At 35.0% G+C, this 25,026-nt stretch overlaps 4 protein-coding genes across 7 annotated transcripts; 1 reads left to right on the forward strand and 3 right to left on the reverse strand.

The window, feature by feature from the left end:
* Positions 1-4: 4 nt before the first annotated feature.
* On the forward strand, positions 5-5,593 carry LOC108320634 (V-type proton ATPase catalytic subunit A). The gene is made up of 20 exons (XM_017552116.2): positions 5-344; positions 894-1,020; positions 1,135-1,190; positions 1,270-1,326; positions 1,459-1,570; positions 1,680-1,717; positions 1,810-1,911; positions 2,124-2,180; positions 2,288-2,359; positions 2,444-2,545; positions 2,776-2,838; positions 2,924-3,056; positions 3,345-3,451; positions 3,543-3,737; positions 3,919-4,005; positions 4,125-4,229; positions 4,440-4,537; positions 4,634-4,712; positions 4,904-4,992; positions 5,075-5,593. Exons 1-20 carry the CDS (start codon positions 267-269, stop codon positions 5,187-5,189), a joined length of 1,872 nt encoding a protein of 623 aa, XP_017407605.1. The 5' UTR covers positions 5-266; the 3' UTR covers positions 5,190-5,593.
* Positions 5,594-6,287: 694 nt separating this feature from the next.
* LOC128193310 (uncharacterized) lies at positions 6,288-7,663 on the reverse strand. Its single transcript, XM_017552071.2, has 3 exons — positions 7,512-7,663; positions 7,119-7,268; positions 6,288-6,768 (listed from the first exon to the last, which is right to left on the reverse strand). The coding sequence occupies exons 2-3, from the start codon at positions 7,264-7,266 to the stop codon at positions 6,503-6,505; spliced, it is 414 nt and encodes a 137-aa protein (XP_017407560.1). The 5' UTR covers positions 7,267-7,268; positions 7,512-7,663; the 3' UTR covers positions 6,288-6,502.
* A 2,300-nt stretch (positions 7,664-9,963) lies between these two features.
* On the reverse strand, positions 9,964-14,758 carry LOC108320607 (7-dehydrocholesterol reductase). The gene is made up of 13 exons (XM_052868926.1): positions 14,368-14,758; positions 14,030-14,252; positions 13,876-13,931; positions 13,291-13,393; positions 13,141-13,206; positions 12,558-12,671; positions 12,156-12,282; positions 11,788-11,888; positions 11,507-11,632; positions 11,309-11,373; positions 10,887-10,968; positions 10,728-10,810; positions 9,964-10,248 (listed from the first exon to the last, which is right to left on the reverse strand). Exons 1-13 carry the CDS (start codon positions 14,487-14,489, stop codon positions 10,182-10,184), a joined length of 1,335 nt encoding a protein of 444 aa, XP_052724886.1. The 5' UTR covers positions 14,490-14,758; the 3' UTR covers positions 9,964-10,181.
* A 145-nt stretch (positions 14,759-14,903) lies between these two features.
* Positions 14,904-22,132, reverse strand: LOC108320636 (uncharacterized membrane protein At1g16860). Of its 4 annotated transcripts, none has more exons than XR_008245450.1 (6): positions 21,902-22,132; positions 20,050-21,000; positions 19,637-19,792; positions 16,752-16,963; positions 15,190-16,659; positions 14,904-15,101 (listed from the first exon to the last, which is right to left on the reverse strand). XR_008245450.1 is itself a non-coding variant. In XM_017552118.2 (5 exons), exons 2-5 carry the CDS (start codon positions 20,920-20,922, stop codon positions 16,467-16,469), a joined length of 1,434 nt encoding a protein of 477 aa, XP_017407607.1. In that variant the 5' UTR covers positions 20,923-21,000; positions 21,902-22,132; the 3' UTR covers positions 14,904-16,466. The 4 variants fall into 4 exon arrangements, 2 of the variants coding, with proteins under 2 accessions (XP_017407607.1, XP_017407608.1); XR_008245449.1 differs by having other exon boundaries at positions 14,904-15,107; XM_017552118.2 differs by having other exon boundaries at positions 14,904-16,659.
* Positions 22,133-25,026: the final 2,894 nt, after the last annotated feature.

Below are 25,026 nucleotides of genomic sequence, written 5' to 3' on the forward strand. Positions count from 1 at the left end.
AGAAAGAGAATGAGTGAAAAGTAATGTGCGGACAGGAGCGACGTGGGAGGAAGGAAAGAGCATACGTGGTGCGATAGTGTGTGCATCTCCGCAGCAGATCAAATAAAACAAACCACATACATACATCACTGTCATCTTCGTCATCTTCATCTTCATCACTCTCTCACATTCCCAATCTCACGCAGTTTCGTTCAGTTCTCCTTTCCAATCATTAGGGTTTTGATCGTTTCTCGCATCGGATCTTCAAACTCATCTCCGATCTCAAAATGCCCGCCGTTTATGGAGCTCGCTTGACCACCTTCGAAGACTCCGAGAAGGAGAGTGAATACGGTTACGTTCGCAAGGTTCGTTCCTTCTTTTCTCCACTTCTCAATTCCTAACCCTTTTTTTGTTATCTTCGTTCACTTCCCTTATTTTATCAATTCCTCGCTGCCATCTACGTTTCCACCATCCGATCCAAACCCAATCGCCTACTGTGTTCTCATTTTATTCGCTTTGCGTGTTGATCTCCGCCTTCACTCCATGCTCGATCGCGGTTCAGCGCACCACTTCAATTTCACACCTTCGCTCTATTACTTATTTCTGATTATAGCACCGTTTTCTTCTACCACCGTCCCTTTGCATCTTCAATCTCTTCAATTACTACCCGATCTAACTTTTTTTCTTCTTTTAGCTTCTTCCTTTCTTATTTTTTTTTACCGTTTTACCTTACATTCTACAATTTTTCCGTCTTTCTATGCTGTTATCATAATTCCTTGATGTTAGGAGGATGTGATCCACTTATTTCCACTTGTTAATAACTCTTCATTCTCCTTAATATTTTTTTTATTTGGCCTCTGGAAGTTCAACGCAGGGGTAATGGATGCTAAATTGTGTTTTCCCAATGGAAACAGGTATCGGGACCAGTCGTGGTTGCAGATGGCATGGCTGGGGCTGCTATGTATGAACTGGTGCGTGTTGGCCATGATAATCTCATTGGAGAAATCATTCGTCTCGAAGGGGATTCTGCTACCATCCAAGGTGCAATTATGAAACTGCATACTTCGTTGAGGATACCGCATTTTCTTCTTTTTATCGTTATGTTGCCTTTTGTTAGTGTTTAATGAAAACCTCTTTGGTTCTCTGCAATTTTAGTTTATGAGGAAACTGCTGGTTTGATGGTTAATGATCCAGTGTTACGGACACACAAGGTTAGATTCCGTATACCTTTTTCTTATGTTTAAATTCTTACTGCGAACTTCAGCTGATAAGCAGTATTTTTTATAACAGCCCTTGTCCGTGGAGTTGGGGCCTGGAATATTGGGGAATATTTTTGATGGAATTCAGGTGTGCTTTTTCCCCTAAGCAAAACATTTAAGGATTATCTCACTTCAATTGCTATATTTTGACCAATTGATGATTTACGTTTTCCTTTTTTTGCGTGTTCTTTCTAACTTAAATGTTTCTTTATTGTGACAGAGGCCTTTGAAAACTATTGCTAAAAGATCTGGCGATGTCTATATTCCTCGGGGTGTGTCTGTTCCAGCACTTGACAAAGATACACTTTGGGAATTTCAGCCTAAGAAAATTGGTACCTAAGAAATAAAATTATTTTTCTTTTTATTATTAATTTCTATACTGAACAGAACTATTACATGGACCATTTTTTTCTGATATTCTACCTGCTTCACTGATGACAGGTGAAGGTGACCTATTAACTGGTGGAGATTTATATGCGGTATGTTTCTGTTGCCTTTAGGTTGGCTTGCAAGTTGTTCCTGTTTTGTGCATCTGGTTTTTCTAAATCTTGTGAATTATTTACCGTTGCAGACTGTTTTTGAGAACACTCTAATGCAACACCATATTGCACTGCCTCCTGATGCCATGGGAAAGATTACCTACATTGCACCCCCTGGCCAATATTCTATAACGGTTAGTTTTTTTTTTTTTTTAACTCCTTTCCTTTAATGTATTGTGCTATTTTTCTGTGAGATATTCACGGCCTCTCTTTCTCTTTTCTTCATATTTTCCTGATGATGGCAGAATTGCCAAACTTACATACTTATTCAAAATTTCTATTCTCGTATTCAGTTGCTTCTCATATTCTCTGCAATCTATGATTTTAATCCTTCCATTATTTTCAGGATACTGTATTGGAACTTGAGTTTCAAGGTGTTAAAAAGAAATTCACCATGCTTCAGGTTTTTAGTTATTTTTTTGTTGATTGTAGTAACTCAATTGAAGTGTTGCTCTTCCTTATTAATATCCTACATTACAACTTCCTTTTTTGTACTTTACCCATTTTCAGACCTGGCCTGTACGTACCCCAAGGCCTGTTGCATCAAAACTTGCAGCTGATACTCCTCTTCTTACTGGTCAGGTAAACTCAGTTGTTATCAATTGTCTCATCCATGATGTAATAATTGTGATAATTTTCATGCCTAATGACTTCTGTTTTGTGCAGCGTGTTCTTGATGCCCTTTTCCCCTCAGTTCTTGGTGGGACTTGTGCCATACCTGGAGCTTTTGGCTGTGGGAAAACAGTCATCAGTCAGGCTCTTTCTAAGGTAAACTTAATACACCCTAACTAGCTTTTTGGAGGAATTTTGGGAGGGTTGGGGATGTATTTAGCCATATGCAAGAAGTTCGAATTGAGATTAAAACTCATGAACTAGTCACCGAGGTGAAACTGTATTGTTGTGCTTGGGTTAACTCTCGACCTAATACACCCCATTAAGACATTAAGGTTTTTTATTTATAAATATTATCTAATTTTTTCTTTCCCCTTTTTTGGCAGTATTCCAATTCTGATGCGGTTGTTTATGTTGGTTGTGGGGAACGTGGAAATGAAATGGCAGAGGTATGTGTTTTTTTTTTCAGTTACCTGTATCAAATTACTGTGTTTCTTATTTTGCAGTTGGCAAACTAATTGAATAATTGTTCAGGTCCTCATGGATTTTCCCCAACTTACAATGACATTACCTGATGGTCGGGAAGAATCTGTCATGAAGCGTACAACACTGGTGGCTAACACTTCAAACATGCCTGTGGCTGCTCGTGAGGCTTCAATTTATACAGGTGACTTTGTAGCTCTTAAACTCTGGAACATCCATTTATTGTTGAGAATTAATATATACTAATTCTCTCGAATTGCCAAGTATAATTTATTTGACTTGTGAAAGTCTTGTAGGATTTCAATTCAGTTGCATATCTCAGCCACTGCTCTGAAATAAACTTTGTTGTAGATCTGTGCTTGTCAAAAACATTCTGCATATTGGTTAATTTTCATTTGGCTTTATTGTTGTTAAATTTTCCCTTATAATGGACTAGTTTGACATCTGTACTGCATTTTTTATTTAATTTCAGGAATCACATTAGCTGAGTACTTTAGAGATATGGGTTACAATGTCAGTATGATGGCTGATTCTACATCTAGATGGGCAGAAGCATTGCGTGAAATCTCTGGACGACTGGTATAAACTAGACCATTTATATACAATTACGATTGAAACATGAGGAATGGACCTTGGTCAGTGTATTTGATGATACTGTTGTCTTTCACAGGCAGAGATGCCTGCAGATAGTGGATATCCTGCTTATCTTGCTGCTCGTTTGGCCTCTTTCTATGAACGTGCTGGGAAAGTAAAATGTCTTGGAGGCCCTGAGCGCACCGGTAGTGTAACAATTGTTGGTGCTGTTTCACCACCTGGAGGTGACTTCTCAGATCCTGTGACGTCTGCAACCCTCAGCATAGTTCAGGTAAAACTATACCTTCAAATATGGGTGAAAGGGGTAACTGTAAGTCAGCAATAAGCTTCAGGTTGTTTTGACTAATGTCTGCCAATATATCACTATGAATATCCATCTTGTTCGTTCCTCTTTTACCTATCCTTCAATGACTTCCAATTCATTGTATAAGTTTATATTTGCTGATTGACAGGTTTTCTGGGGTTTGGACAAAAAGCTTGCTCAGAGGAAGCACTTTCCTTCGGTGAACTGGCTTATTTCTTATTCAAAATACTCAACGGTATGTCCTGAAATTGGTTACTTAGTAACTCATTCTCCTGCTGTCTACACCTGTATGCATATATTTCGTGTCTTTGTTCCTTAATTTTTCAATTAATAATTAGTTTTTGGTATCTTTAGGCGCTCGAATCCTTTTACGAACAATTTGATCCAGATTTTATAAACATTAGGACTAAAGCTCGTGAAGTTCTGCAAAGAGAAGATGACCTGAATGAAATTGTCCAGGTATGTTTTTGTTGGTTCTATTATGTTTGATTGTTTGTTACATCTGTGCTTAGGATGTAGTCAAAACTTGTGTATCAATGTGATGCATAATCTCATGAGTGGAGCACTAAATGCTACTAAATTATGGTGTTTGTAGTTCAGAAAATTTGTTAGGATGTATACCCCTTTTGTTCTATAACTGGATAATTTATTTCCTGCGTTTTACTCCAGCTTGTGGGCAAGGATGCTTTAGCTGAAGGAGATAAGATCACCTTGGAAACTGCAAAGCTTTTGAGAGAGGATTATCTTGCTCAAAATGCCTTTACACCGTAAGTTTCTTTGTAATTGGTTAACTTCTTTAGTATGTATTATATTATCTTTTATTTGCTGTTCTTATGTTGCGACCTTTTGTGTGGCTATGACAGATATGACAAATTCTGTCCCTTCTACAAGTCTGTTTGGATGATGCGTAACATTATCCATTTCTACAATTTGGCCAATCAGGTATGGATGGTCTAAGAAGTCCGACAATGGTTTAGTTTTGTTTATATTATAAAAAAAATCCATGTAAACATAAAGATGGATTTTGTGTTTAGTTCGTTGCATTATTACTCTTGCCTGAAGAAATTTCAGTAAAGATAGGTAAATCGCGTTCAAAAGTTTAGAAATTTAATCTAGGCTGGCTACATGTGCAGGCAGTAGAGAGGGGAGCTGGTTCAGATGGTCAGAGGATAACTTACTCCCTCATCAAACATCGTGTGGGAGATCTCTTCTACCGATTAGTGTGAGTAGTTGTACTGCTATACATGATGACTTATTTTGACATACTAAGTAGCTCTTATTCTATTGATCTGTTGCCATTGCAGGTCTCAGAAATTTGAGGATCCGGCAGAAGGTGAAGCTGCTTTGGTCGCCAAATTTCAGAAGTTACACAAGGACCTATCTACTGGTTTCCGCAACCTTGAGGATGAAACCCGATGAACGAAGATGATGTCGGTAGTTTGCGCAAATATTGTGTTAATCCTATTTAAGAGGCAATCTAGCGTACCAGGTTGCAACGTCCCCAGCGTTCTCGTATTTCACTGTTTGATTCATTCATATCACATTTATTTCCTTTCTTGGTGCTGGTTTGGCTTTTGATCTAGTTTCATGTCTAGCTGTAATCATGTGTTTTAAGTCAATCCCCAGTTTGTTTATTGAGAATAAGAAACGAAACGTTGCTCTTTCAATGTATTTAGGAGAATAAAGTTATTTTAGAACATTAAATGCCTGAGGGCATGTGGATTCTGGATTCACAGGGTTGGAATTTTTGGGGGATGTGGATCATGTTGAATCCTGTATTTCATAGATGAACTTTTTGTAGCAATGAGTATTTATTCGAATTATTTTGCTTCCCAAATTTAGAGATACTAATAATAATATTTAAAAGAACGTCTTTTCTTACTCCCTCACCCTTCCGAACATTAGCGCCACATTCTGGAACCATGATGATTACGTTTTGGGCATATGTTATTAGGAACTACAAATTATAAATTAACTAAGTATCATTCTTATACATCATGATATTGTAACAATTGTCAATGGTCATGATATGGAGTTTATTAATTAAACGATCTACTTATTATAACATTGGTTATCATCATACATTTATTTATGTTTTCGTTTATACTTTTAACGCCCATAAGCACGTATTCTCTTGTCACAATATTATTACTTTACTACTAAAACTCAATTAAACTTCGCTATATTTACAAGTAATTAACACGCTCTGAAAGCTCTTCATTCTCAACCTCGAAACCCACCTATATGGGAAACCACTTCAACACAAAAAAAATGACGTATTATTGATGCTCAAGTGTGTAACAACCAGAAAGTATTGTTGTATCCGCTCCTTTTATTTCTTGCACTAACAAAGATCCGATCCCCTTATTTATTTAACGTAGAATGATTATTCTGTACTTTTAATAAAGAAATGCTCCAATGTAATATGTACTAAAACTATTTGACATACTATGATTTAAACATTTCCAGCCTTATCAGCAGCTTATGTGCATCATGCATTTTCCCTTGCACAATAAATAAAAAAAAGACAAATTTCGTTGAAGGCAACAACATAGCTCTCCATGGACAGGAAGAGAAAAGAAATACACATTATAGGAAATACAATTTGGTCCAAAACAAAGTATGAAGGTAAAGTGACAATAACCATTGTGAGGGCACACTGCCATTGAAATTAACCAACAAGTACAAGTGATAAGGATTTGGCTTCATACTCGCAAAGCGCACTGAACCAATCATCCAGGACCAACTTTAGGAATATCATAATGCTCGCTCATGTTTGCAAGATACTGGTTGAAATCTTGAATTCTATCACGGTGAGATTTATTAGAAATCTTGGCCAATCTGTGAACATCAAGTTGCTCCCTCTGCTCAATGTATCTCCTCTCTGCCGGAGTAAGATGATCATCATAATGGGCAACCTTCCCTTTCCCACTGCTCATTTCCCTCTCCGTATTTGTATCCTCCTCATTAGAATCTTTACCTTGTTCTGCGCTTCCACCTAAATCAAATACCATTACATATATATACACCATAATGTATGGTCAATTAAACACAGCCATCAAAGAAAATGGACAAAGACAGAACACTTGTCTGCTTACTCAAAGCTCAGATAAAAGTTTTGATATCTAAGTGCTATCGTTCATATTCAAAGTTTTCATAAAACATTGCCACTTATCATACTTAATAAGGGCAACAAAAAATATATATACATCACTTCAAGGAAGTACACATAAATTGAAGGGTTTGACACGATTAAGATTATTGTTGCAATCGCTACCTTGACCACAAAACACATACAAATTTTTTATGTTTTAGTCAGCCATAACCAAAAGAACAAAGATAATCAACCTGCTGAAATTTCATCTTCGGCAACTTGCAGAAGTTGATCTTGGTTTCTCTTGTTCTTCTTTTTCTTCTTCTTCACCCCACCCGCCACATCCAGCGCTTTCCCCTTCAGCTTCAATTTCCCACCAACAACGTTGTCATACGATGACATCTCTGTCCCAAAAAATAAAACACGATTGAAGACAATCTTTTTCAAAAGAAAATCTCTACAAAGTAAGGAACGAAATGACCGGCGGTGAGGTAGATGAATATTTAGGGGTACTGACAAAAACCCTAATCTGTGGATTTGCACGGAAAGAGCTATAACAGTTAAAGAATGACATAATTTGAATTTGAACAAACATTGAAATCATTAAATCGAAAAGGTTGAGAAAGTGATAGGAATTAGAATCGCACCAATAACATAAACGCAGACACCTGTGAAACTTTCCGATCTCTAGGACTCAAATAGATTTCAAATTCTTAATCTTACATGCCTTTCTAAAGAGGTGAGCACCATTTATATTATCATGGTTTATATGTACACACACACACCCTATTTAAAATTTACAAAATAAAACCGGATTATTAAAATAAAAGTTAAATTTTAATTTAAAAAAAAAATCTACATAACTTTTGTTTATATAAAAAAAAGTGTATGCTTCTCGGAAATACATTAGATCAAATTTATTTATTAGATAAATTAAATTTAAAATTCCAAAAAATCATTTTTTTTTTCAAAACTATTTTAAAGAAGAAAAACAACTGTGCAAAAATAGGTAGCTTAATGTTTATGTTTCTACCTTTGACCATCGCTCACCCTATTTTATAATCATTATTTGGAAGATATACCAACTATAATGTCTAATTACTTAACTTTTATCATTTTTAATTGTTTTTTTTTTGCTGCTGTATTATTTTCTTAACATTGTAGTTTTTTGTTTTTTATTTTATTTCCAAAGTCACATAGATGTTATAAGGACAAAAAATTGCAGCAAAACAACTTGAGAATGGGTGTTTTATAAGAGTAAACAACTTTTAAAATGAAAGATAAAATGAAACAAAAATTGTGTTACTCCTCACCTAACCTTGATTACAAATGAAACAAACTTTGCAATTTGCAATGTATAAAGACACGATAATTAAAATTAAGTGGCACCCGAAATCAATATATGCCCTTTCAACATATGTTGAATCATCATCTCTAAACCCTATATATATATATATATATATATATATGGGGTTTGCTAACGCGCGTACACCTGTTTGTTGGTACATTTTAGCAGTGTACCGGATTTTAGTAGACAAAAATACCCTTATATATCATGGATTCTAAGTTTTAAGGTTAAGGGTATTTTAATAATTTTCATTCTCAAAACTTAAAAAAAAAAGAAAAAAAACCCCAAACCCTTACTCACCTCTCTCATTCCTCTCAATCTTTTCTCTTTCATCTCTCTCACTCCAACCTTTTCTCTGGCATCCCTACTGTAGTTCCAATTGAAAAAATCAGAAACATTTGCCTTTAAACAATTTGCCTTTGTAAAGAGTTGAGTCATTGACATATTCACCTTCAGGCAAAGGTTCATTCAAGATCTCTTCAATTTCACCATCTTCACTAACCCTCATCATCTGCATATGTTGAATCATCATCTCTAAAAAAACCCTCTAGGCCAATTACCAATTCTTTTGGATGTCATTATGCTTGTGAAAATTAGATAAAATTATATACGACACAAATTATAAAATGAAAACTCATTATAAAGTCATTTTTTGTAAGAAATTGTTTAACAATTAAATTAATGTTTCTGATTTTTTCTAGGCCAATTACCAATTCCTTTGATACAAAAGTTATAAAATAAAAACTCATTATAAAATCATTTTTTGTAAGAAATTGTTTAACAACAAGCATTTCTGATTTTTTTCAGGTCAATTACCAATTCCTTTATACTTGTGAAAATTGGATAAAATTAGATAAGACAAAAATTATAAGATGAAAACTCATTATAAAATCATTTTTTTTGTAAGATTGTTTAACGGCAAGTGTTTTTGATTTTTTCAATTGGAACTACAGTAAAAATGACAGAGAAAATATTGGAGTGAGAAAGATGAAAGAGAAAGGGTTGAGAGAAATTTTTGATTTTTTCAATTGGGGCTACAGTAGGGATGACAGAGAAAAGATTGGAGTAAGAAAGATGAAAGAGAAAAGGTTGAAAGGAATGAGAGAGACAGAGAAAAGATTGAAGTTAGAAAGATGAAAGAGAAAGGGTTGAGAGGAATGAGAGAGGTGAGTAAGGGTTTGGGAGGTTTCTTTTTTTTTTAAAACTTAGAATCCATGATATATAAGAATATTTTTGTCTACTAAAACCCGGTACACATTGCTAAAACGTACCAACTGAAAAACAGACGTGCGCGTTAGCAAACCCAATATATATATATATATATATATATATATATATATATATATATATATATATAATTTTCATTTTAAGTTCGGGAAGGGATAATACTTTCATGTGGTTTTAATGAATTTTCATCTTTTAAGGAAGTGGATGCTTTTTGTATATTTTTGATGGAGTATCCAAAAGTATAAATTTTGATTGAAGAGGTTAAAAAAGTGAACAGACTAAATTGCAAGCTTCTAGCCTAAAGGTTGGTTTACCAATGTTGTGTAACTGTCTAGAATATTGTGCATTTTGGTCGTTGTGATTGGTTATTCTGATGATTTTAGATTATGTGAAGGAAGAAAACAGATATTAAAAGTATGGTAACCAACATAGTAAAACTTAAAATTGCACTAAGCATCCCTTATCATGCAACCTTTCTCACAAGTCATTGCCAGCAAAGAACATGATAGATAAACAAATTAACAGACCCCAAAATCAAGTTCCGACATTAGATTAAAATTTGTTGTTCAATAATTAATATTCCTCAGAGAAAGTCTACTCTAACATGCGTCTCAAGGAGACACCAAAACAAAGGCTGTAAACAATATAAGGCAACAGATGGTTTCCTTAGTTTTCACAGTTTTCGCATGGCATAAAAGCCAACTGTGACCAGAGACAAGCTTTCATCAATAATCATTCTTCTTCAGTATATTCCTGGAATTATTCTGTAGGGTACCTTGTCGCAATATAGTTTCCAGTACTTGCCATACCTGCATGCCATGAAAAATTTCAACTTCATTTGCAATGGTCATGATCCACAAGAAGGACAGACTGTTCCAATTTCAGACAATCTAAATGATTTCATCATTAATAAAATAATGGTTTTGAAGAACCATTCATTTTATTCTTTATAATTGAGCTGTTTTCATGGAAAACAAATTGTTGGCAATATGGATAGAAACGATTTTATAAATTTGCTTATTTTGCCAGAACTACCACTTTATGTTGAGATGTGCTCAAGATTATTTTTCTTTTTAATACCGTTATTTGCATGCACACTTACGAAACAGTATAATTCCACAGGGCTACCGTCGTGTTGATTTCATAATGCTAAACAAATCATGCCTATGTATCCCCGCATTAAGTTGCAACTAAGAAACATCGTAGTTCAGGCTAAAGAGGGTGTTTGGGAAACAAAATCATACAAGAGGTAACATCAACAGATAGAATAATTGAACTGAACGCTTACTTGGATCTGCATCGATCATCATCTCGTTTTGCTCGATCAAAGAGAAGGATGGTAAGAAAGATCACGTAGAAGTAAGGCAAAAACTGCAATGGAAAAGAAAAACTGAGCTCAACATTCTCTCCAAACTTCGACTTGTACAAAGAAAAAAGATACCCTTACATGATTAAAAAGAGCTGGGACTGTCCAGAAGAAAGCTGCCAGTATTTCAGGGACATAATGAAAATGACGAGATAATCCCCACCTGCAAGTACCAACGTAAAAAGAGAATTGAGAATTGGCATTTCTTCTAAGACAAAGGTGTAGTTATTTTTAAACACAGGCATTTTTTTATTCTGAAAAAAAGAGAGTACTCTACGCAAACAACATTACGTCAGATATAAAAAACAAGAGTTACAGAAATTAAAAGCACCCAACGGTTAACAAATAAAATTCATTCTGAATGTAAACTATCAACATCCACCTTTTATAGGAATTAGAACCTATTAAATCAATTGCCATCTCCTACAAAAAACCTCAAAAATCAGAGAGAGGATGCAGGTATGGTCTCACTTCTTAGTAAGCAAATTTAAGTCAAAACTTACCATCCAGAGGTTAAAAGAAGACTTCTTTTAGTTTCCCCAGTAGTAGTGGTATACGAGGCCTCTATCTGCAAAAGTATTCATTATGTCTACCTTATATAAAAGCCTATTGGCAAATATCTGTGTAAGCCTTCTCTGACATACATTCTAAAGAAAATAGAGCCCAAATGAAATTTAGACAGCAAATACAAGGTACTACACCTTTGACGGAGCTTTTCCCCAGATGGTGCTTTTTCCATTTGTCCTACGAAATTCTTGCCTTTGCCTGTCACAGTCATAGTTGATGAATATGCAAAGAATGCCAGCCAATAAAATTGAGATCGCTAGCTGGAAGACAAAAATGAAAATTTTCAGAGAAGTCAGAAATTAAAAAGAATAAAAATAAGAAAAACTTTGAAGGCAACTCCACTAACTTCACTTCTTGTTCCCCGTTGCCATTGGACTACAACAGATAAGCATCACAAACAGAATGCAGATGGTACCTGAATGCCGAGATTTAGGGGATGGTTGACAAGGTACATTCCAGGAGATGTATACACAGATGGAACCCACACCAAGCAACCCCAGCAAATATAAAATCCAGCTGCAAGATATAAGTGCTATGAGATTAAGCAACACGCATAATGAATTTAGCAAAACAGCAATATAATTTTAATAACCTATGAAATCTAATAATAACAATTATTTTCTAATCAGAAAAAGGCTTCAAATCGATACAGTTACAGCACCCCCCTCCCCCAAAAAACTGTTCTTTCTCCTTTAATAACCTTGCTTCAAAAGTACAAAAATAGTAACACAAAACAATAGAGCAGGTATGTCCAACAGAAACAATAATAGGACACATGTAAACCTCGATCGTGTGCAATATCCATTGTGTTCCAATATCCAGCCTCCCACCAGAAAAACTTGGTAACATATACTAGCATTAATGCAGTATTTACAAGCATTGAGTCTGATACTTTTCCATTTTCTTCATACTGTCAATACAAGAATACAAAATTATACAATTAACGAAGGCAGGAAACATCTAAAGATATGTTTATGAAACAAATTCATGTTCTGGATTCATCTAGTACTGTATCCATCTCACATCCTACTCACGGTGGTGATAAGTTGGTGCCACCAGGGCCACTAAGGAAGTGCAACGGGATAGCACAATCAACAAACCAGCAGCTCATATAAGCAGCTGACACAGTTTGGTATTTAATTAACTTCAATATTTATGCAAAGAAGAAACATTATGAGACCCAACCTGTTTTATACAGTAGGTCAACGCAAGAACTGCCCATGACATCATTCCAAATCTGCAGTTGGTGAAAACTTTTATGTCAAAATATTTTCCAATGCGCGGATAGAGTTCCATCCCCTGCAAGAATGACAAGACATTAGAATGCTATTATTTACAAAAAGGGTGAACATAATTCTTAATGTAAAACAGCCCAAGTGAACCGATTTTTACTTAAGCAATTTATCCTTATGTAACAAAAGTGGGAATTACAATCACAAAAACATCAAGACATTCCTACAACAAGAGTTTCAAAAGATCAATCGTTGCGTCACGCACGAGTGCACTTTCAGTGAGACTAGAGGAAAAAGGTTGTGATTTTCTGTAAGAACTTAAGAATGCAAGATGCATTCTAAGGTAATTTCAAAGAAAGACTCCTTCAATCATACTCACATCTGATACCAACAAATCATATAAACCAGTTTACCCAGATTCATCATGCAACCAATCACTGTTTCTTTTTGCAATCTTGGCTATTTTCAGTCGAAATAAACAGACATCAAAGAAGATAATTGGTATAAAACTGTTTAGCCAAAGTAAAAAGGTTTACCCAGTAAAAATCAATGATTATGTTTCCAGATGAGCCAGAATCTGTTGAGGATGGTGCCAAATGACCCTAGCATACATAATAAAAATCAGAAAATTCATTTCAAATTAATAGGTAACAGATAGTTCGTAATTTCTGATATTTTTGCCTCACTTTTATGTACAACAAAATACAGAAGACCAAGCTCCCGAAGATGAGTGCTGAATATATTTCTCCCAAATGATCATAAACAACTGTTGGGTTGAATATCCCAAACCTGAAAAATGTATAAAAAAAAAAGACATGCGGTTCGTCACAGAAAAAGTAAGAGACAGAAACACCCTGCTCTAAATAAAAATCTTGTCAAGCAAGAAAGTAACAACAGCCATCTTATAGAAGAACAAAGGGAAATTCAACTTAATCTGTAATGGTCTGCATTACCCTACAACAGCTGAGAAACAAACCTTCCTTGACAAAGCTGATAAATTCAAAAGGAAAGTACCATTTTTTTTTTCTTTTTGTTCAACCCAACATATTCAATGGACATTATTAGTAATTCCAGATCAAGACAAGTTCTATTCCTAGCGAATCCGAACAGCGTGTCTTCAAATTTCTATTATCGGTTACTGACTATTAGTTTTTGTGCAAAAATTGAATGTGACTACTAATAAGATGCACTTGTGAAAGATAACAGAGAATATTGAAGATGGAGTGAATGACTGTTAGAAGAAAGAGAATGCCGAGGCGTAAAAGGCTCACCACCAAAGGGCCATATAAGTAATCAAGGTGACTAAATACGCCGCCACACCGTTTGCCTGAAGAATGGAAAACGGAGATTGGTCAGTGAAGTGAAGTAAGTAAGGATTTGACATGCGAAAGTATGGATTTCGAGAGAGGTGTGAGGTGTGTTGACCTTGTAGACAGGTTGATGTCCAGTTGGAGAAATAGGGCCGTAAACGGTTTTGGCGGGCAGAAGGAGCTGAAGCGCTGCTTCAAATACACCATAGACCACAATGATTTTGTAAGCCGTAGCAGTTGGTCTAGGCCATATATCTAGGAAGCCCTGCACCCCATTCTGCTTCAAATAATTCCACGTCTCAGAAACAGATCCGTCAGCAGCAGTCATGGTGTACCACCTGCATACATTCAGTTCCATATCCGAATTCATTCAGATCAGATTTGATCATAGCAGGTTGAAATCAACAATAATAACAACAATGGAGAAGGGAAAACGATTAGGGTTTAACTCACAGCAGAATGACAAATGGAGGACATAGCGTGAGAAGAGAAATCATGGAAGCATAAGTGACAAGCGGTGAATGCACGGTGTCACCGTCGCCGGACTTCGGCTGCGCCACCGTCTTCTTCTTCATCTTCTCCGATTGACTCTTCTTCTTCTCTCTCTCTCTCTCTGCAAACTCTCACAGATCACACATTCGTTCGGACCGAGAGACGACCATGCCATATATCACTCAGAGTCCACTCTCATGCGGACTCCACTTTCCACTCTCAATCCATCCTATCCGTTCAATCCCATCTCCGCTCTAATCCCAACCGTTCATTTTTTGTTTTTTGCGCCAATTAAATCTACTTCCAATTTTCCATTTTTAAGGTATAATTCTTTCTTTCTCCATTTAATTTTTAAGTACAAAATCATTAAAAATTAATGATTTTTTTCTATAATTAATCTGCTAATTAATTTAATTCATAAGTGTGAAGCTCACTTCTGAGAGAAATTCATGCATCGTATTTTGTAGTTTTCTGCTAAACTCACGTAAACAGCAGTGTCATAAATAACACGAAACAGTTTATCATAAATAACACGGCAGAGTGGTTACAAATATTTATAAGGTAACACAGAAAACAAACGAGATCAAGATCAAAGTTCTTCGTGTGTTTTGGTATCAGCATCAGACTGAGAGAGGGAGTTTTTGACATTGACTACGGTTTCAGCTGCTGATTTTGCTGTTCCTTTCTCCTTTATTCTAAAACTTTTTCAAACATTACAACATTAATAATCGATTCATGGTCACACAAATTAATGAAGAAAGAATCATCTGAGTGCAGTCTTACTCTATATCTGGAGGAAACAAACGGACATATGCGTGATTGAGAAGGTTTTTAAGCGTGTTGTACCAATCCGTAGGATAAAAAAGTCCCACATAGGCAGAATAAGCGCTTCTTAGTCTCTGCCACTCCACAAAAGATGGTTTCATCTTCTGTGTTTCATCATCTGCATTACCATTACCACTGCAGATACAGAACAACACCATAATCAACAACACCAACAGGAACACTCTCACCGACGTGTGCTCTTTATCCATGACTGCAAAATTCTTTCTTGATCTTCTCCTTCATCCGCGGTAGCTTATGTACAAGTCTGTCACTCGGTTATTGCTGTGTTACTGTGTACGTGTCACACCACAATCTACCACCACTCAACACGTTGCTTCTTTTCTTTCTCACTCACCCTTTTCTGCACTACACGTTTCACTCACTTAAATATTTGTATTTGTTTCTGAATTTGAATTTATTCGTTTAATTTAAGAAATCTTTTCTACCGCTAAGTTCTTTATATGCATACATGATATTGAATTCTTTCGTTTTATATATAGCAACACATGCTTTATAAAAAGCATTTTCATGATTAGATTGGATGCCCATTACATTTAAAGATCAAAACAAACATTTTGGAGTCTCTAAAACGAGTGACAGACCAAATATACAATGAAAATTATCAATACCGTGCGAAAGATATATAAATCATAATAGGTACAAGTTACATTCTTCAATTACTTTTTCTGGTAAATTCATTTGGAATCAATGATAAAATTGAGATGGCAAACCATGAATGTCCCCTATAATTCCTTATGTTTTAACCCTCGTTATTCACATTCGAATGGAGGAAAATGAAAGAAAAATGTGATATGATATGCAGCAGGATAAGTCATATGATTCCAATAAATTGGCTATGGCTATATTCAATATTTTATCCGTAGTTCAGCATCAGGTAATTCACAAATCGTGTGTGATAGATTCCCTTCACAGTTTCAAACAACAGAGTCTTTTCTGAATACACAACTTCTCACTATATGAAACCACGTCCATTAAAAAGTATAAAATCCTTCGGAAAAATAGACGAATAAGAATTTCCATTAGCTATACAACAAACTAGGAGTTGAGTGTGGAGGAAAAACGAAATCACCATATCAATGGCAGAATCATCACACTTACCAACATCGCGTATATGCTTACAAAATACAAACAACCACCACCACCACCATCATTTTGGACATGGGAAGACATATTTCATTAAAGAGGAATACCTACGAGGTTACCAGAGAGGATGACTACACTGGAATGACATCAATCTTTGACGTATCTTCACATCTCAAAACAATACCCTCAAGGCTAGCTGGAAATATACATTTGGCCCATTGGCATCCGGTAGTCAAAGGCTCAGGTGGAGGGACAATCATAAGCACATTGTCATTTCTTTGAACAACCCCCATTACACTAACCGTGCTACCTTCTTTGATGTACCTACAAAAAATATCAGTGACAATTACATAAGAACATATTTCCATCTTAAGTTTTCTGAACTTTATTTTCTAGAAGCATTTTTGCAATGTTACCCTTCTTTTAATTGCATTATACGATCATCGCTAGAAAGTTTTCTCTCCCCCAACCATCGAAGAAATTCAGGGGACATGTCTTTATTGGCTGGATTAACATCAATAACAATGGAATCATCAACATAAGGAGTCACCCTTGCACCATAGCCTGTTTTAACCAATGCTCTCAAGCCAGATTGGAAATCAGAGATGTAGAAGTCCACCACATGCCTCTGCATTGAATAAAATGCAAGGCAAGTGAATATAAAGTGTTTTTCACATGCTATCCTGCAAAATTCAAAAGACGCGAAGAGCATCCTAGTGCAATCTAGGGGGGCTGCAAAGATAAAAGCTTTTCAAAAACATACTTGCATATATTTTTATTTCTGAAAAAGAACATACAGTTTTAAAGTTTGGTCTTCTCAAGAATATAATTAGTATTTGCCATCCAACATGAAATTTTAGTTACCCCAACATATGAAAACATTACAAATAAGGTGATAGTGGAAAGCTTAAATCAACTAGATTAGACTCAAATCCACACAACACACACACAATGCGAGTATCACACGACCGTGAAGATATACCTATGAGAATAAGAATATTCTTAGTAGTCAAAGAGCAGAATGTCATTATCAAAAGCCCACACCACCATATTCCTCGATTAGGAGCAAGAAGTACATTCAGTGTCAGAAGTGAAACTACCGGAGGAACTTCTTTTTATGCACTTACGGGTAATATTTACATTTTTCTGGCTTCAAAAGAAGGCCGGATAGAACTATAGAAAAATAATAAACATAACAAAGCCTTTTACTCTCAATAACTTCAAATAGATTGTGCAACAAGCTCCTACAAACCAAAATTTTCAGTATCCTTTCAGTTAGAGCTCAATGGAAGAGCTGTGTATCTCATTGGATTCACCAATATTTGGTGACTATAATGGAACATTAATTTGTTAGCACTCTATGTTGATAATTTTATTACAATGTAAATAAGTTAGGGTCAAACCTCAGGTAATTTTCTTTAGGTGCTCGTTGTGTTGTTCCCTTGTTAGAATATAACATGTACACTATTTTCACTCATCAATGCTCATCTCCTCTTCCCTCTTCTTTCCCATTGCTTCCATTTCAACTCTTTTTGAAAGTGCTTTAGGGTTTGAGACCAAGCCCAACACCATAATCTTAAGGCTTAACCTGGTCCACCTGCTCTCAGGCACTTGAAAAACCTGGCTGATTCCCTTCCCAATAATTGAAGTCATAGGCTTTAATCATTCCTGTGTTGGAGAACTAGTCAAAGACTATCATTTGTGTTATTGACTTCATCAATCATTAGTTGCATCTCCATCCTTTTCTGGTTCCTAGTTAGAATGTACCATTGTCATTGTTGCTAGAGTAAATGGCCATACTCATCATAGTCATCAATCCCAGATATTGGCAGGAAGTGGTCAACTCCAAAAATGCTATAGCAAAATGGTGGAAAGCAAGAGGGCCTCTATTTTAAATAGTATACTATGAAGTAAATAATATATACCACATATATAAATACTAAAAACCAAAAAAGAAATCCATGATAAATAAGTCATCGTTTACACGCAATCATCATCAATCTAAGAGTAATAAATAAGAAGATAGGAATGAAGTCAAAAAAAAGAAAAAAGATGACAGTGAAATTAATAAAAAACACAAACAGAACACATTAAAAAAGTAAGAGACTATAAAGATTGGAATCTGAACGAAAAAGAAACAGGATACCAACACAAAAAGGGAACACAGACCTGATAAGTGTGAATGACCAGATGTCAAAACAAAAGTGACTTTTGAGTGAATGAATGGAGAAGAACTAGGAAGGGTTTCGAACCCTATGATGTTTCTGAATCAAAAAACGCATTGGAAAATCTTAGGGGGAGAGGGTGAAGGTCACAATTTTACCCCAAAACAAAAGCCCTAAAATTTCTAAAGGGTAAAAAAAATGGTTTGAATTGAAGGCCATCTTAGTAACGTTGCCATAGTGCGAGAAAAGACACTATTTTGGCCACAATGATTATTGCAAGTGAAGTCCCTATGCCAATCGAATTCTATGGTCAGTCCCCATTACTACTTTGCTATAGCAATGCCATATCCCACTATCGACTACTATGCTCTGATCAATCTAAGAACTAACATTTTTCTTTATTGAGGGCATTACTCTCCGAATGATTTTATATTACATAACAGTTAATATAAAAGATTGGTCAAAAAGTGTTGGAGTGTCGATTGATTGCAGTAAATCCGAACCAGCATCGATTGCGAACTCTTTGGTCTGCTTTGATTGCAGCCTCACGAAGGTGTGTTTAGTCCCACATCTCCTAAAGATATGCCTTGGATAGTGTTTACAAAGCTTAGACAATTCTTATCTTATAAGCTGATTTTATGATATTAAATAGGGTTTAAATGATGGTATACTGGATTCATTAGTGGGTCATTTGCACTGCCACCCACACTCCAAACCCATAGCCCTGAGCATGAGGGGTCTCGGAAAGCTGACTTATCAAAGTTATCCCTAGTCCACCTTAATTGCAGCCACTATGTGTGGCATTAATTGCAGTCTAGAAAAGGTATGTTTAGTTTCACATTGCATTGAGACATGCAACTAGGGAAATTGTGATCCATGTATTAAAATAATATACATTCACTATATTTTGCAAAACCTTCCTTATTAAAGTAATCCATTCAGTATTTTTGTTGTGATTCTACAATCAACAGAGTTCAGTAAATGACTCTGTTTCTCTCTCAACAGTTCCTGTATATTCAATTGGAAAACACACCATCTAACTCACTTCCATGGTAAATGTATATCAAGAAATCCTGAATATTTTATCAAATTTGAAATTTTGGCAATCTGAAGACTGAACAGATTAATGCAATTACCTCAGCTGATCGAAGTCCCCATGTAAAGCGACGATGTTTTGGGTTTGCTGCTTTGGAATCCCATCCTCTGTATTCATACAAGCTTGTGGATGTATAAACACATCTAGGAACTTTTTGAAAGGAGGACTCTAGAGGAACATTACCGCAGGTAACCACCTTCAAAAGGTAGAATTAATTACAAATCTATTTCTCTCATTCAGGCATATATAAACAATATAGACAAGATGACAGCTAACCATTCAATTCATCAATGTGAATCGCATAAAAGCAATATACACCAATCAACAGATGAATTAAATAATTAAAGCGTGGGTGCTTAGGTGTGCATGTGCGTGTTTGCAGGACTGTTTTTCTCGCGATCATTCACTTAATTAACTGTATTATACATGTATGTGTGGTTCAAAGTTACATACCCCAGAAACCTTCACAAATTGCCCATTCTTGGCAGTTCTAAGCTCTGCATCAGGATAACGGGAAATGAAACCAACAATGGCTTTCCTTCCAAAACAACTATTCCAAGTAAATAGTGCAGCAACCGCAGCAAAAAGAACTACGACAACAATGAGGAGAATGGCATTGCGAACAGCTCCAAGAATAAAACCACCAGCAATGAATCCCATTACAAAAATCAGAATCACGGACCACAATATTGGCTTTGGGAAGTTCCTCCTGAAGGAAAATTCGTCATCTAGACTGAGAGTGGTTACAGCAGGATTGTGTGCTGCAAAAGAAGTATGTGATTTCATTGATCCTGTAGAATCTAATGGACCAGACACTTTCCTCGGAGCCCCAGATGAATTTAATGGGCCAGATGTGATAAGACCAGTTGTAGGAAGAACTGGAGGAATTGGACCAGAGTTTTGGCGTGTAACTCCACCAGATTGGGGGCCAGAAGACTTCTTGACTGGTTCCCCATGTTTGTTCAATGGACCCGAGTTGGTCTTTTTCATTGAGGCTGAAGCAGACATGCCTCCAGCAGATACATTACCAGATGTAATATAAACAGAACGAGCTGCAGCGTTTTGCATTATAGGTCCAGAGTGTGAAGCACCTGCAAATGATCCTGTCCTCGAAGGAGCATTATTTATTGGACCAGACTTTCTAGATTTAGAACCATCCATGGGGATATCAAACATTTTCCCTAATTCTCCTGACTTCTTGATGTCACCACCAGTATAAGGCATTGCAACTGAGCTCATTGTCGGAGGCTTTTCTTTTGGCTGTTCAGGCCGGCCTGATACATACAGGCCATTACTGAGCTGATGAGATGGGAATCTTGAACCCATCAGACTTTTTCAAAGCAGCGCAAAAGAGGCGCTATTGAGAAACAGTACTAGTTCCTTGAAGCGGTACTCAAAGTAATACTGCAAAACAGTGGAATCGAAAAGAATACTGAAATGGAATTTTAGCCAGAATTCAACACTCGTTATGGATAGATCATCCATATTTACCTAAGAGAAAGCAGCCAAAAAATATATATTGGGAAAGCTCAATGAAGTAATTGAGAACATTCATATTCAGTTAGAGAAACCATATTAAAAGTGCAAACAAAGGGAAAGGAAATGCAATGCTGTGTTTTCTGGAAAAGAATGATCGAATAAAAACAAAAAGAGTTAACAGGTGTTAATTCATTCCGAAAAAAGAAACATATTGAAGAGAAGGATATTAATGAAATTAGAAAATGCAAAAAGACAAGAGTGAGTGAAATGAGCATGTGGACAAAGCAAAGCGAGTGAATCAAGGATGATGAGACGAAGTAAGTGTAGGTAGGCAACATAAGAAACGTGAATATTACATATATTTGCTTGATCCATTGGAAGCAAAAGCAAACTAAAAACATAGAGCTGGGCCAGTGAAAAGTGGGTACATCTGGTTCTTCATAATGGGAATTCCAACAAATTCCAGTGATGAGGTTAGTGGAAGTAAACAGGAGCAGTTACTTTATGAAGTAGGTTGCGTGAAGTAGAAATGGTGAAAAGGGAAAATTGAAGATGGGGTTAGTGGATCTAGAGGAAGGAGAAACAGAGGGTGATGGATCTCCCTCAGAATGCAAACATTGGGAGATCCATCCATACATAAGGATTGGAGTTGGAGAAGAAAAAGTAAGGTTTTTTACAAAAAGAAAGATGAAAAAGAGGCTCTGAGAAGCTGAGAGACGGAATGAAGAAGAAAAAGGGGAGATGGGTATTGAAGGCAAACCCCCATTGAAGAGTAGCTGTAATGCAATGGAAGAAGATCTGTGTAGAAAATGAGAAAAGTGTATACCTGAAAGATGGAAGATGGAAGATGAAGGATTGAAAAGATTGAAGATTTCGCAGAATCAAAGAGAGTGGTGATGAGGGTGAGGCTGAGATCCCATCTTCATAGCATTGCAGTATCCATCTCTCTCACTTCACACTTCAAAATCTTAACTTTCTCTCTCTTTCTTTCTCTGTTGTTACTGTTATTATTGAAAGTTAAAAACTCTCTCTTCAACCACTGGTAGGTTGTCTCGTCCCGCAAAAACCACCAAACAAAGCAACGTATAATTTATTTATTTCCAAAATATCATTATTATTATTATTATTATTAACTCATCAAACACACACATGCCTACCCTACTCTTTTGTTATTCTAATATTATTAATTGATGTTTGTCACAAACCAAACCAAAGCTACACTTTTCTCTATTTTGTGTCACTCATCAATACCCTAAAACTATTTTTCCTTGCATTAATTTAAACCAAATTAGACAATGATTAAGGAACAATTAAGAAAATTTTACACTCCTACCCAGCTCCAGCTTTATTCTATAAAGGCTATGTGGAATAAACAATTCAATTTGGCAAATATTTGTTTGGAAATCCATTTTAACCTTTATTTGTTCTGACATTACAAAATAAAGTTCCAATTTTTATGATTACAATAGAGAATTTAAAGAATGAGATTTTCACTTTTTGATATTTTCGATTAAACATCAACATTTTCTGTATTTGGGTATGTATCTCTTACAATATATTGCAACCCACAAAAGGAAAATACATCTCAATCATTTAAAGCATCATTCTTTTAAATTTATATATGCGTTTTATCTTCTTTACCACTTGTTGCCTTCTTTTATGTCTGTTTGTAAATTGAAATTTTAAATAACCATAATTAAAAAAAACAATATTGTTTCATAATATGAATTATTTTATTATAGATATAAAATATAACGTATATATTTAAAAATAATTTCATAAATAAGTATTGATATGTGAAATGTATCGATAAAACAATTACAATTTGTAATATAAACGAAATTAATAAATAAATTGGAAAGGCCAATAAGAAATTGTTACTCTTGTATTGAAGCAAACAACCGTAGTAATGGTGCCAAGTGTATATGAGATTATGAGGCTTTGTCTGGTTATCGACAATCACAAATTTTTCTCATTTTTGCAATTCTCCAACATCCAAATAAATTAATATATATGGTCAGATGCATATCTTTTTTAATATATATTAACATATAAATGCAACTTTTGCTTAAACCGTAGGAAAAACATTTTCTCATGACGTGTGCATGTCTGTGTACGCATGAATAAAAATAATTTCAAAATATATCTTATAAAGAAAACTTCCTATTCTAAAACTTAACCGAAAATCTTATTTAGAATAATTTCAACAAAAAACATTTTTTAGGTTCAAAACAATTATTTAACACATAATCATACGAATATTTATTTAAAATTATATTAACTGTTGTTTTATGGTAATTTTAGATCATCCAACATGAATCCAAAATTTCATTTCAATTGTTCGCTATTTAGATATTAACGTACGAGGTTGTTTGTCATTTGTTCTTCATATCAGTTTAGTAAATGAAATTGCGAATTTCTGTCACTTATTCTTAAAATTATTATTCTTATTTATAAAATCTTTAGCTCTCTTCAAACTCGATAGATTTGATGTAACCCATTAATTTTGTAATAATGAAGAGCTTGAATTATTTGTGTAAGATCTTGATTTATAGAAACAATAATAAGAAAATTTGGCTTAGTTGGAATATATTATTAATTTAATATTATGTGCACTTCTTGGTAGTTCATACCAACTATAATATAATTATACAAATAGCTATTATCTGTATGGCATTACATGTGCACAAATTGTAAACATTAATGCCTATAACTTTACTTGGTTTAACACAAGGTCAGTAACTTCCAGAATCAAAATTCTCCTTTTCCCCTTTTACATTTCTTGTAATATAATGTAGGGTTTCCATAGTCCAAAGTAGTAGTAATAATAATGAGTTATGGTAGTTTAGTTGAGCCTAGAAATTAGTTGTTTGCTGAAACTGTTAGCACTAGATACAGGTTTGCGTATCTCCAAAGATACCAGTTCTTTTATTCTCAAGACATATCATTTGGTTTGCTGTAAACAGCAGCAGCCAATGCTTTTACTTGTTTAAATTAAATTTACTTGCTTGCAAGTTGCCACTGAAAAATTGAATTTTAATTACAAACATGGTTACAACATTGTCCCATCATTAAGCAAAATGAAGAAGCATTGCTTGTAGTATGGTTTTCTGAAATTTAAAGGTAGATGCCATTTCACACTCATTAAACAGACGATACTAATACTAAAACAAGTAAACAAAGTATCTTACGAAAAACATACTCATCACTGGTAGAGAAACATTCATTTATTTGAAAAGACTTCGAAGGAAACTAACGAAATACATTGGCATGCACCCAACAATTAATAAAGATTTTGAAATCTTGTTGGCTTGTCGCTTGTCATATGTAATTTCAAAAGTCATGAAATTTCAATACAAAGGCAGATTTAAATCTAAGTGGCCCCTGTAAAGAATTGGCTTCCGACAAAACGCAAGGACCTCATTTGATGTATAGCACAATCTTACCCAATGAGAAATGACTTCAGCTGTTGTCACTACTGCAATATCTAAATGTGTCACTATGGTGATATCCAAATATTATATGTTGAAAATTTATAAAAGAGATAATATCATAAATATCCCCGATTGAAGACTTACATATTTTAAAAAAAATCAATATACAGTAACGGAAAAAAAATATATATATATAATGATTTTTCAAAGGTTTACTTATTACCCTGACCTTTGCACAATTTACTTATAAACTGTCCTAGTCCCTAATTCCACTTTGATTTGACCTGTTATAAACATTATAACTCCCATTAGGTAAAACCACAAATTTATCGCTAGAGTGATGATTTTAGTAATTTAACAACCATCAAAAAATTTGACACTTCTACACACAAATTAAATTTTGTGGCAGTTTTACTTTAATAGATTGAAGACACATTTAATCACTCATAAGCAGAGTATCAAAACAGAACTAAAAATACATCTGGAAGGAAACAAAATCATTCAGTTTCTACACAAA

The sequence above is a fragment of the Vigna angularis genome, chromosome 9, assembly GCF_016808095.1.
Source record: "Vigna angularis cultivar LongXiaoDou No.4 chromosome 9, ASM1680809v1, whole genome shotgun sequence".
In the NCBI taxonomy this organism is placed as follows: Eukaryota; Viridiplantae; Streptophyta; class Magnoliopsida; order Fabales; family Fabaceae; genus Vigna; species Vigna angularis.

Excerpts from the sequence above, each read along its gene's own strand:
- LOC128193310 (XM_017552071.2), bottom strand. The coding sequence starts at position 7,266 with ATGTCATCGTATGACAACGTTGTTGGTGGGAAATTGAAGCTGAAGGGG. Across the intron at positions 6,769-7,118 it reads CGAAGATGAAATTTCAGCAG|GTGGAAGCGCAGAACAAGGT; the intron begins GTTGATTATCTT and ends TATTTGATTTAG.
- LOC108320634 (XM_017552116.2), top strand. The coding sequence starts at position 267 with ATGCCCGCCGTTTATGGAGCTCGCTTGACCACCTTCGAAGACTCCGAG. Across the intron at positions 3,452-3,542 it reads GTGAAATCTCTGGACGACTG|GCAGAGATGCCTGCAGATAG; the intron begins GTATAAACTAGA and ends TGTCTTTCACAG. Across the intron at positions 4,538-4,633 it reads GCTCAAAATGCCTTTACACC|ATATGACAAATTCTGTCCCT; the intron begins GTAAGTTTCTTT and ends TGGCTATGACAG.
- LOC108320607 (XM_052868926.1), bottom strand. The coding sequence starts at position 14,489 with ATGAAGAAGAAGACGGTGGCGCAGCCGAAGTCCGGCGACGGTGACACC. Across the intron at positions 12,283-12,557 it reads TGACCTACTGTATAAAACAG|TATGAAGAAAATGGAAAAGT; the intron begins GTTGGGTCTCAT and ends TTGTATTGACAG. Across the intron at positions 11,633-11,787 it reads CCCTAAATCTCGGCATTCAG|CTAGCGATCTCAATTTTATT; the intron begins GTACCATCTGCA and ends TTTGTCTTCCAG.
- LOC108320636 (XM_017552118.2), bottom strand. The coding sequence starts at position 20,922 with ATGGGTTCAAGATTCCCATCTCATCAGCTCAGTAATGGCCTGTATGTA. Across the intron at positions 16,964-19,636 it reads GGGGACTTCGATCAGCTGAG|AGGCATGTGGTGGACTTCTA; the intron begins GTAATTGCATTA and ends TATTCAATGCAG. Across the intron at positions 16,660-16,751 it reads ATAATGCAATTAAAAGAAGG|GTACATCAAAGAAGGTAGCA; the intron begins GTAACATTGCAA and ends TATTTTTTGTAG.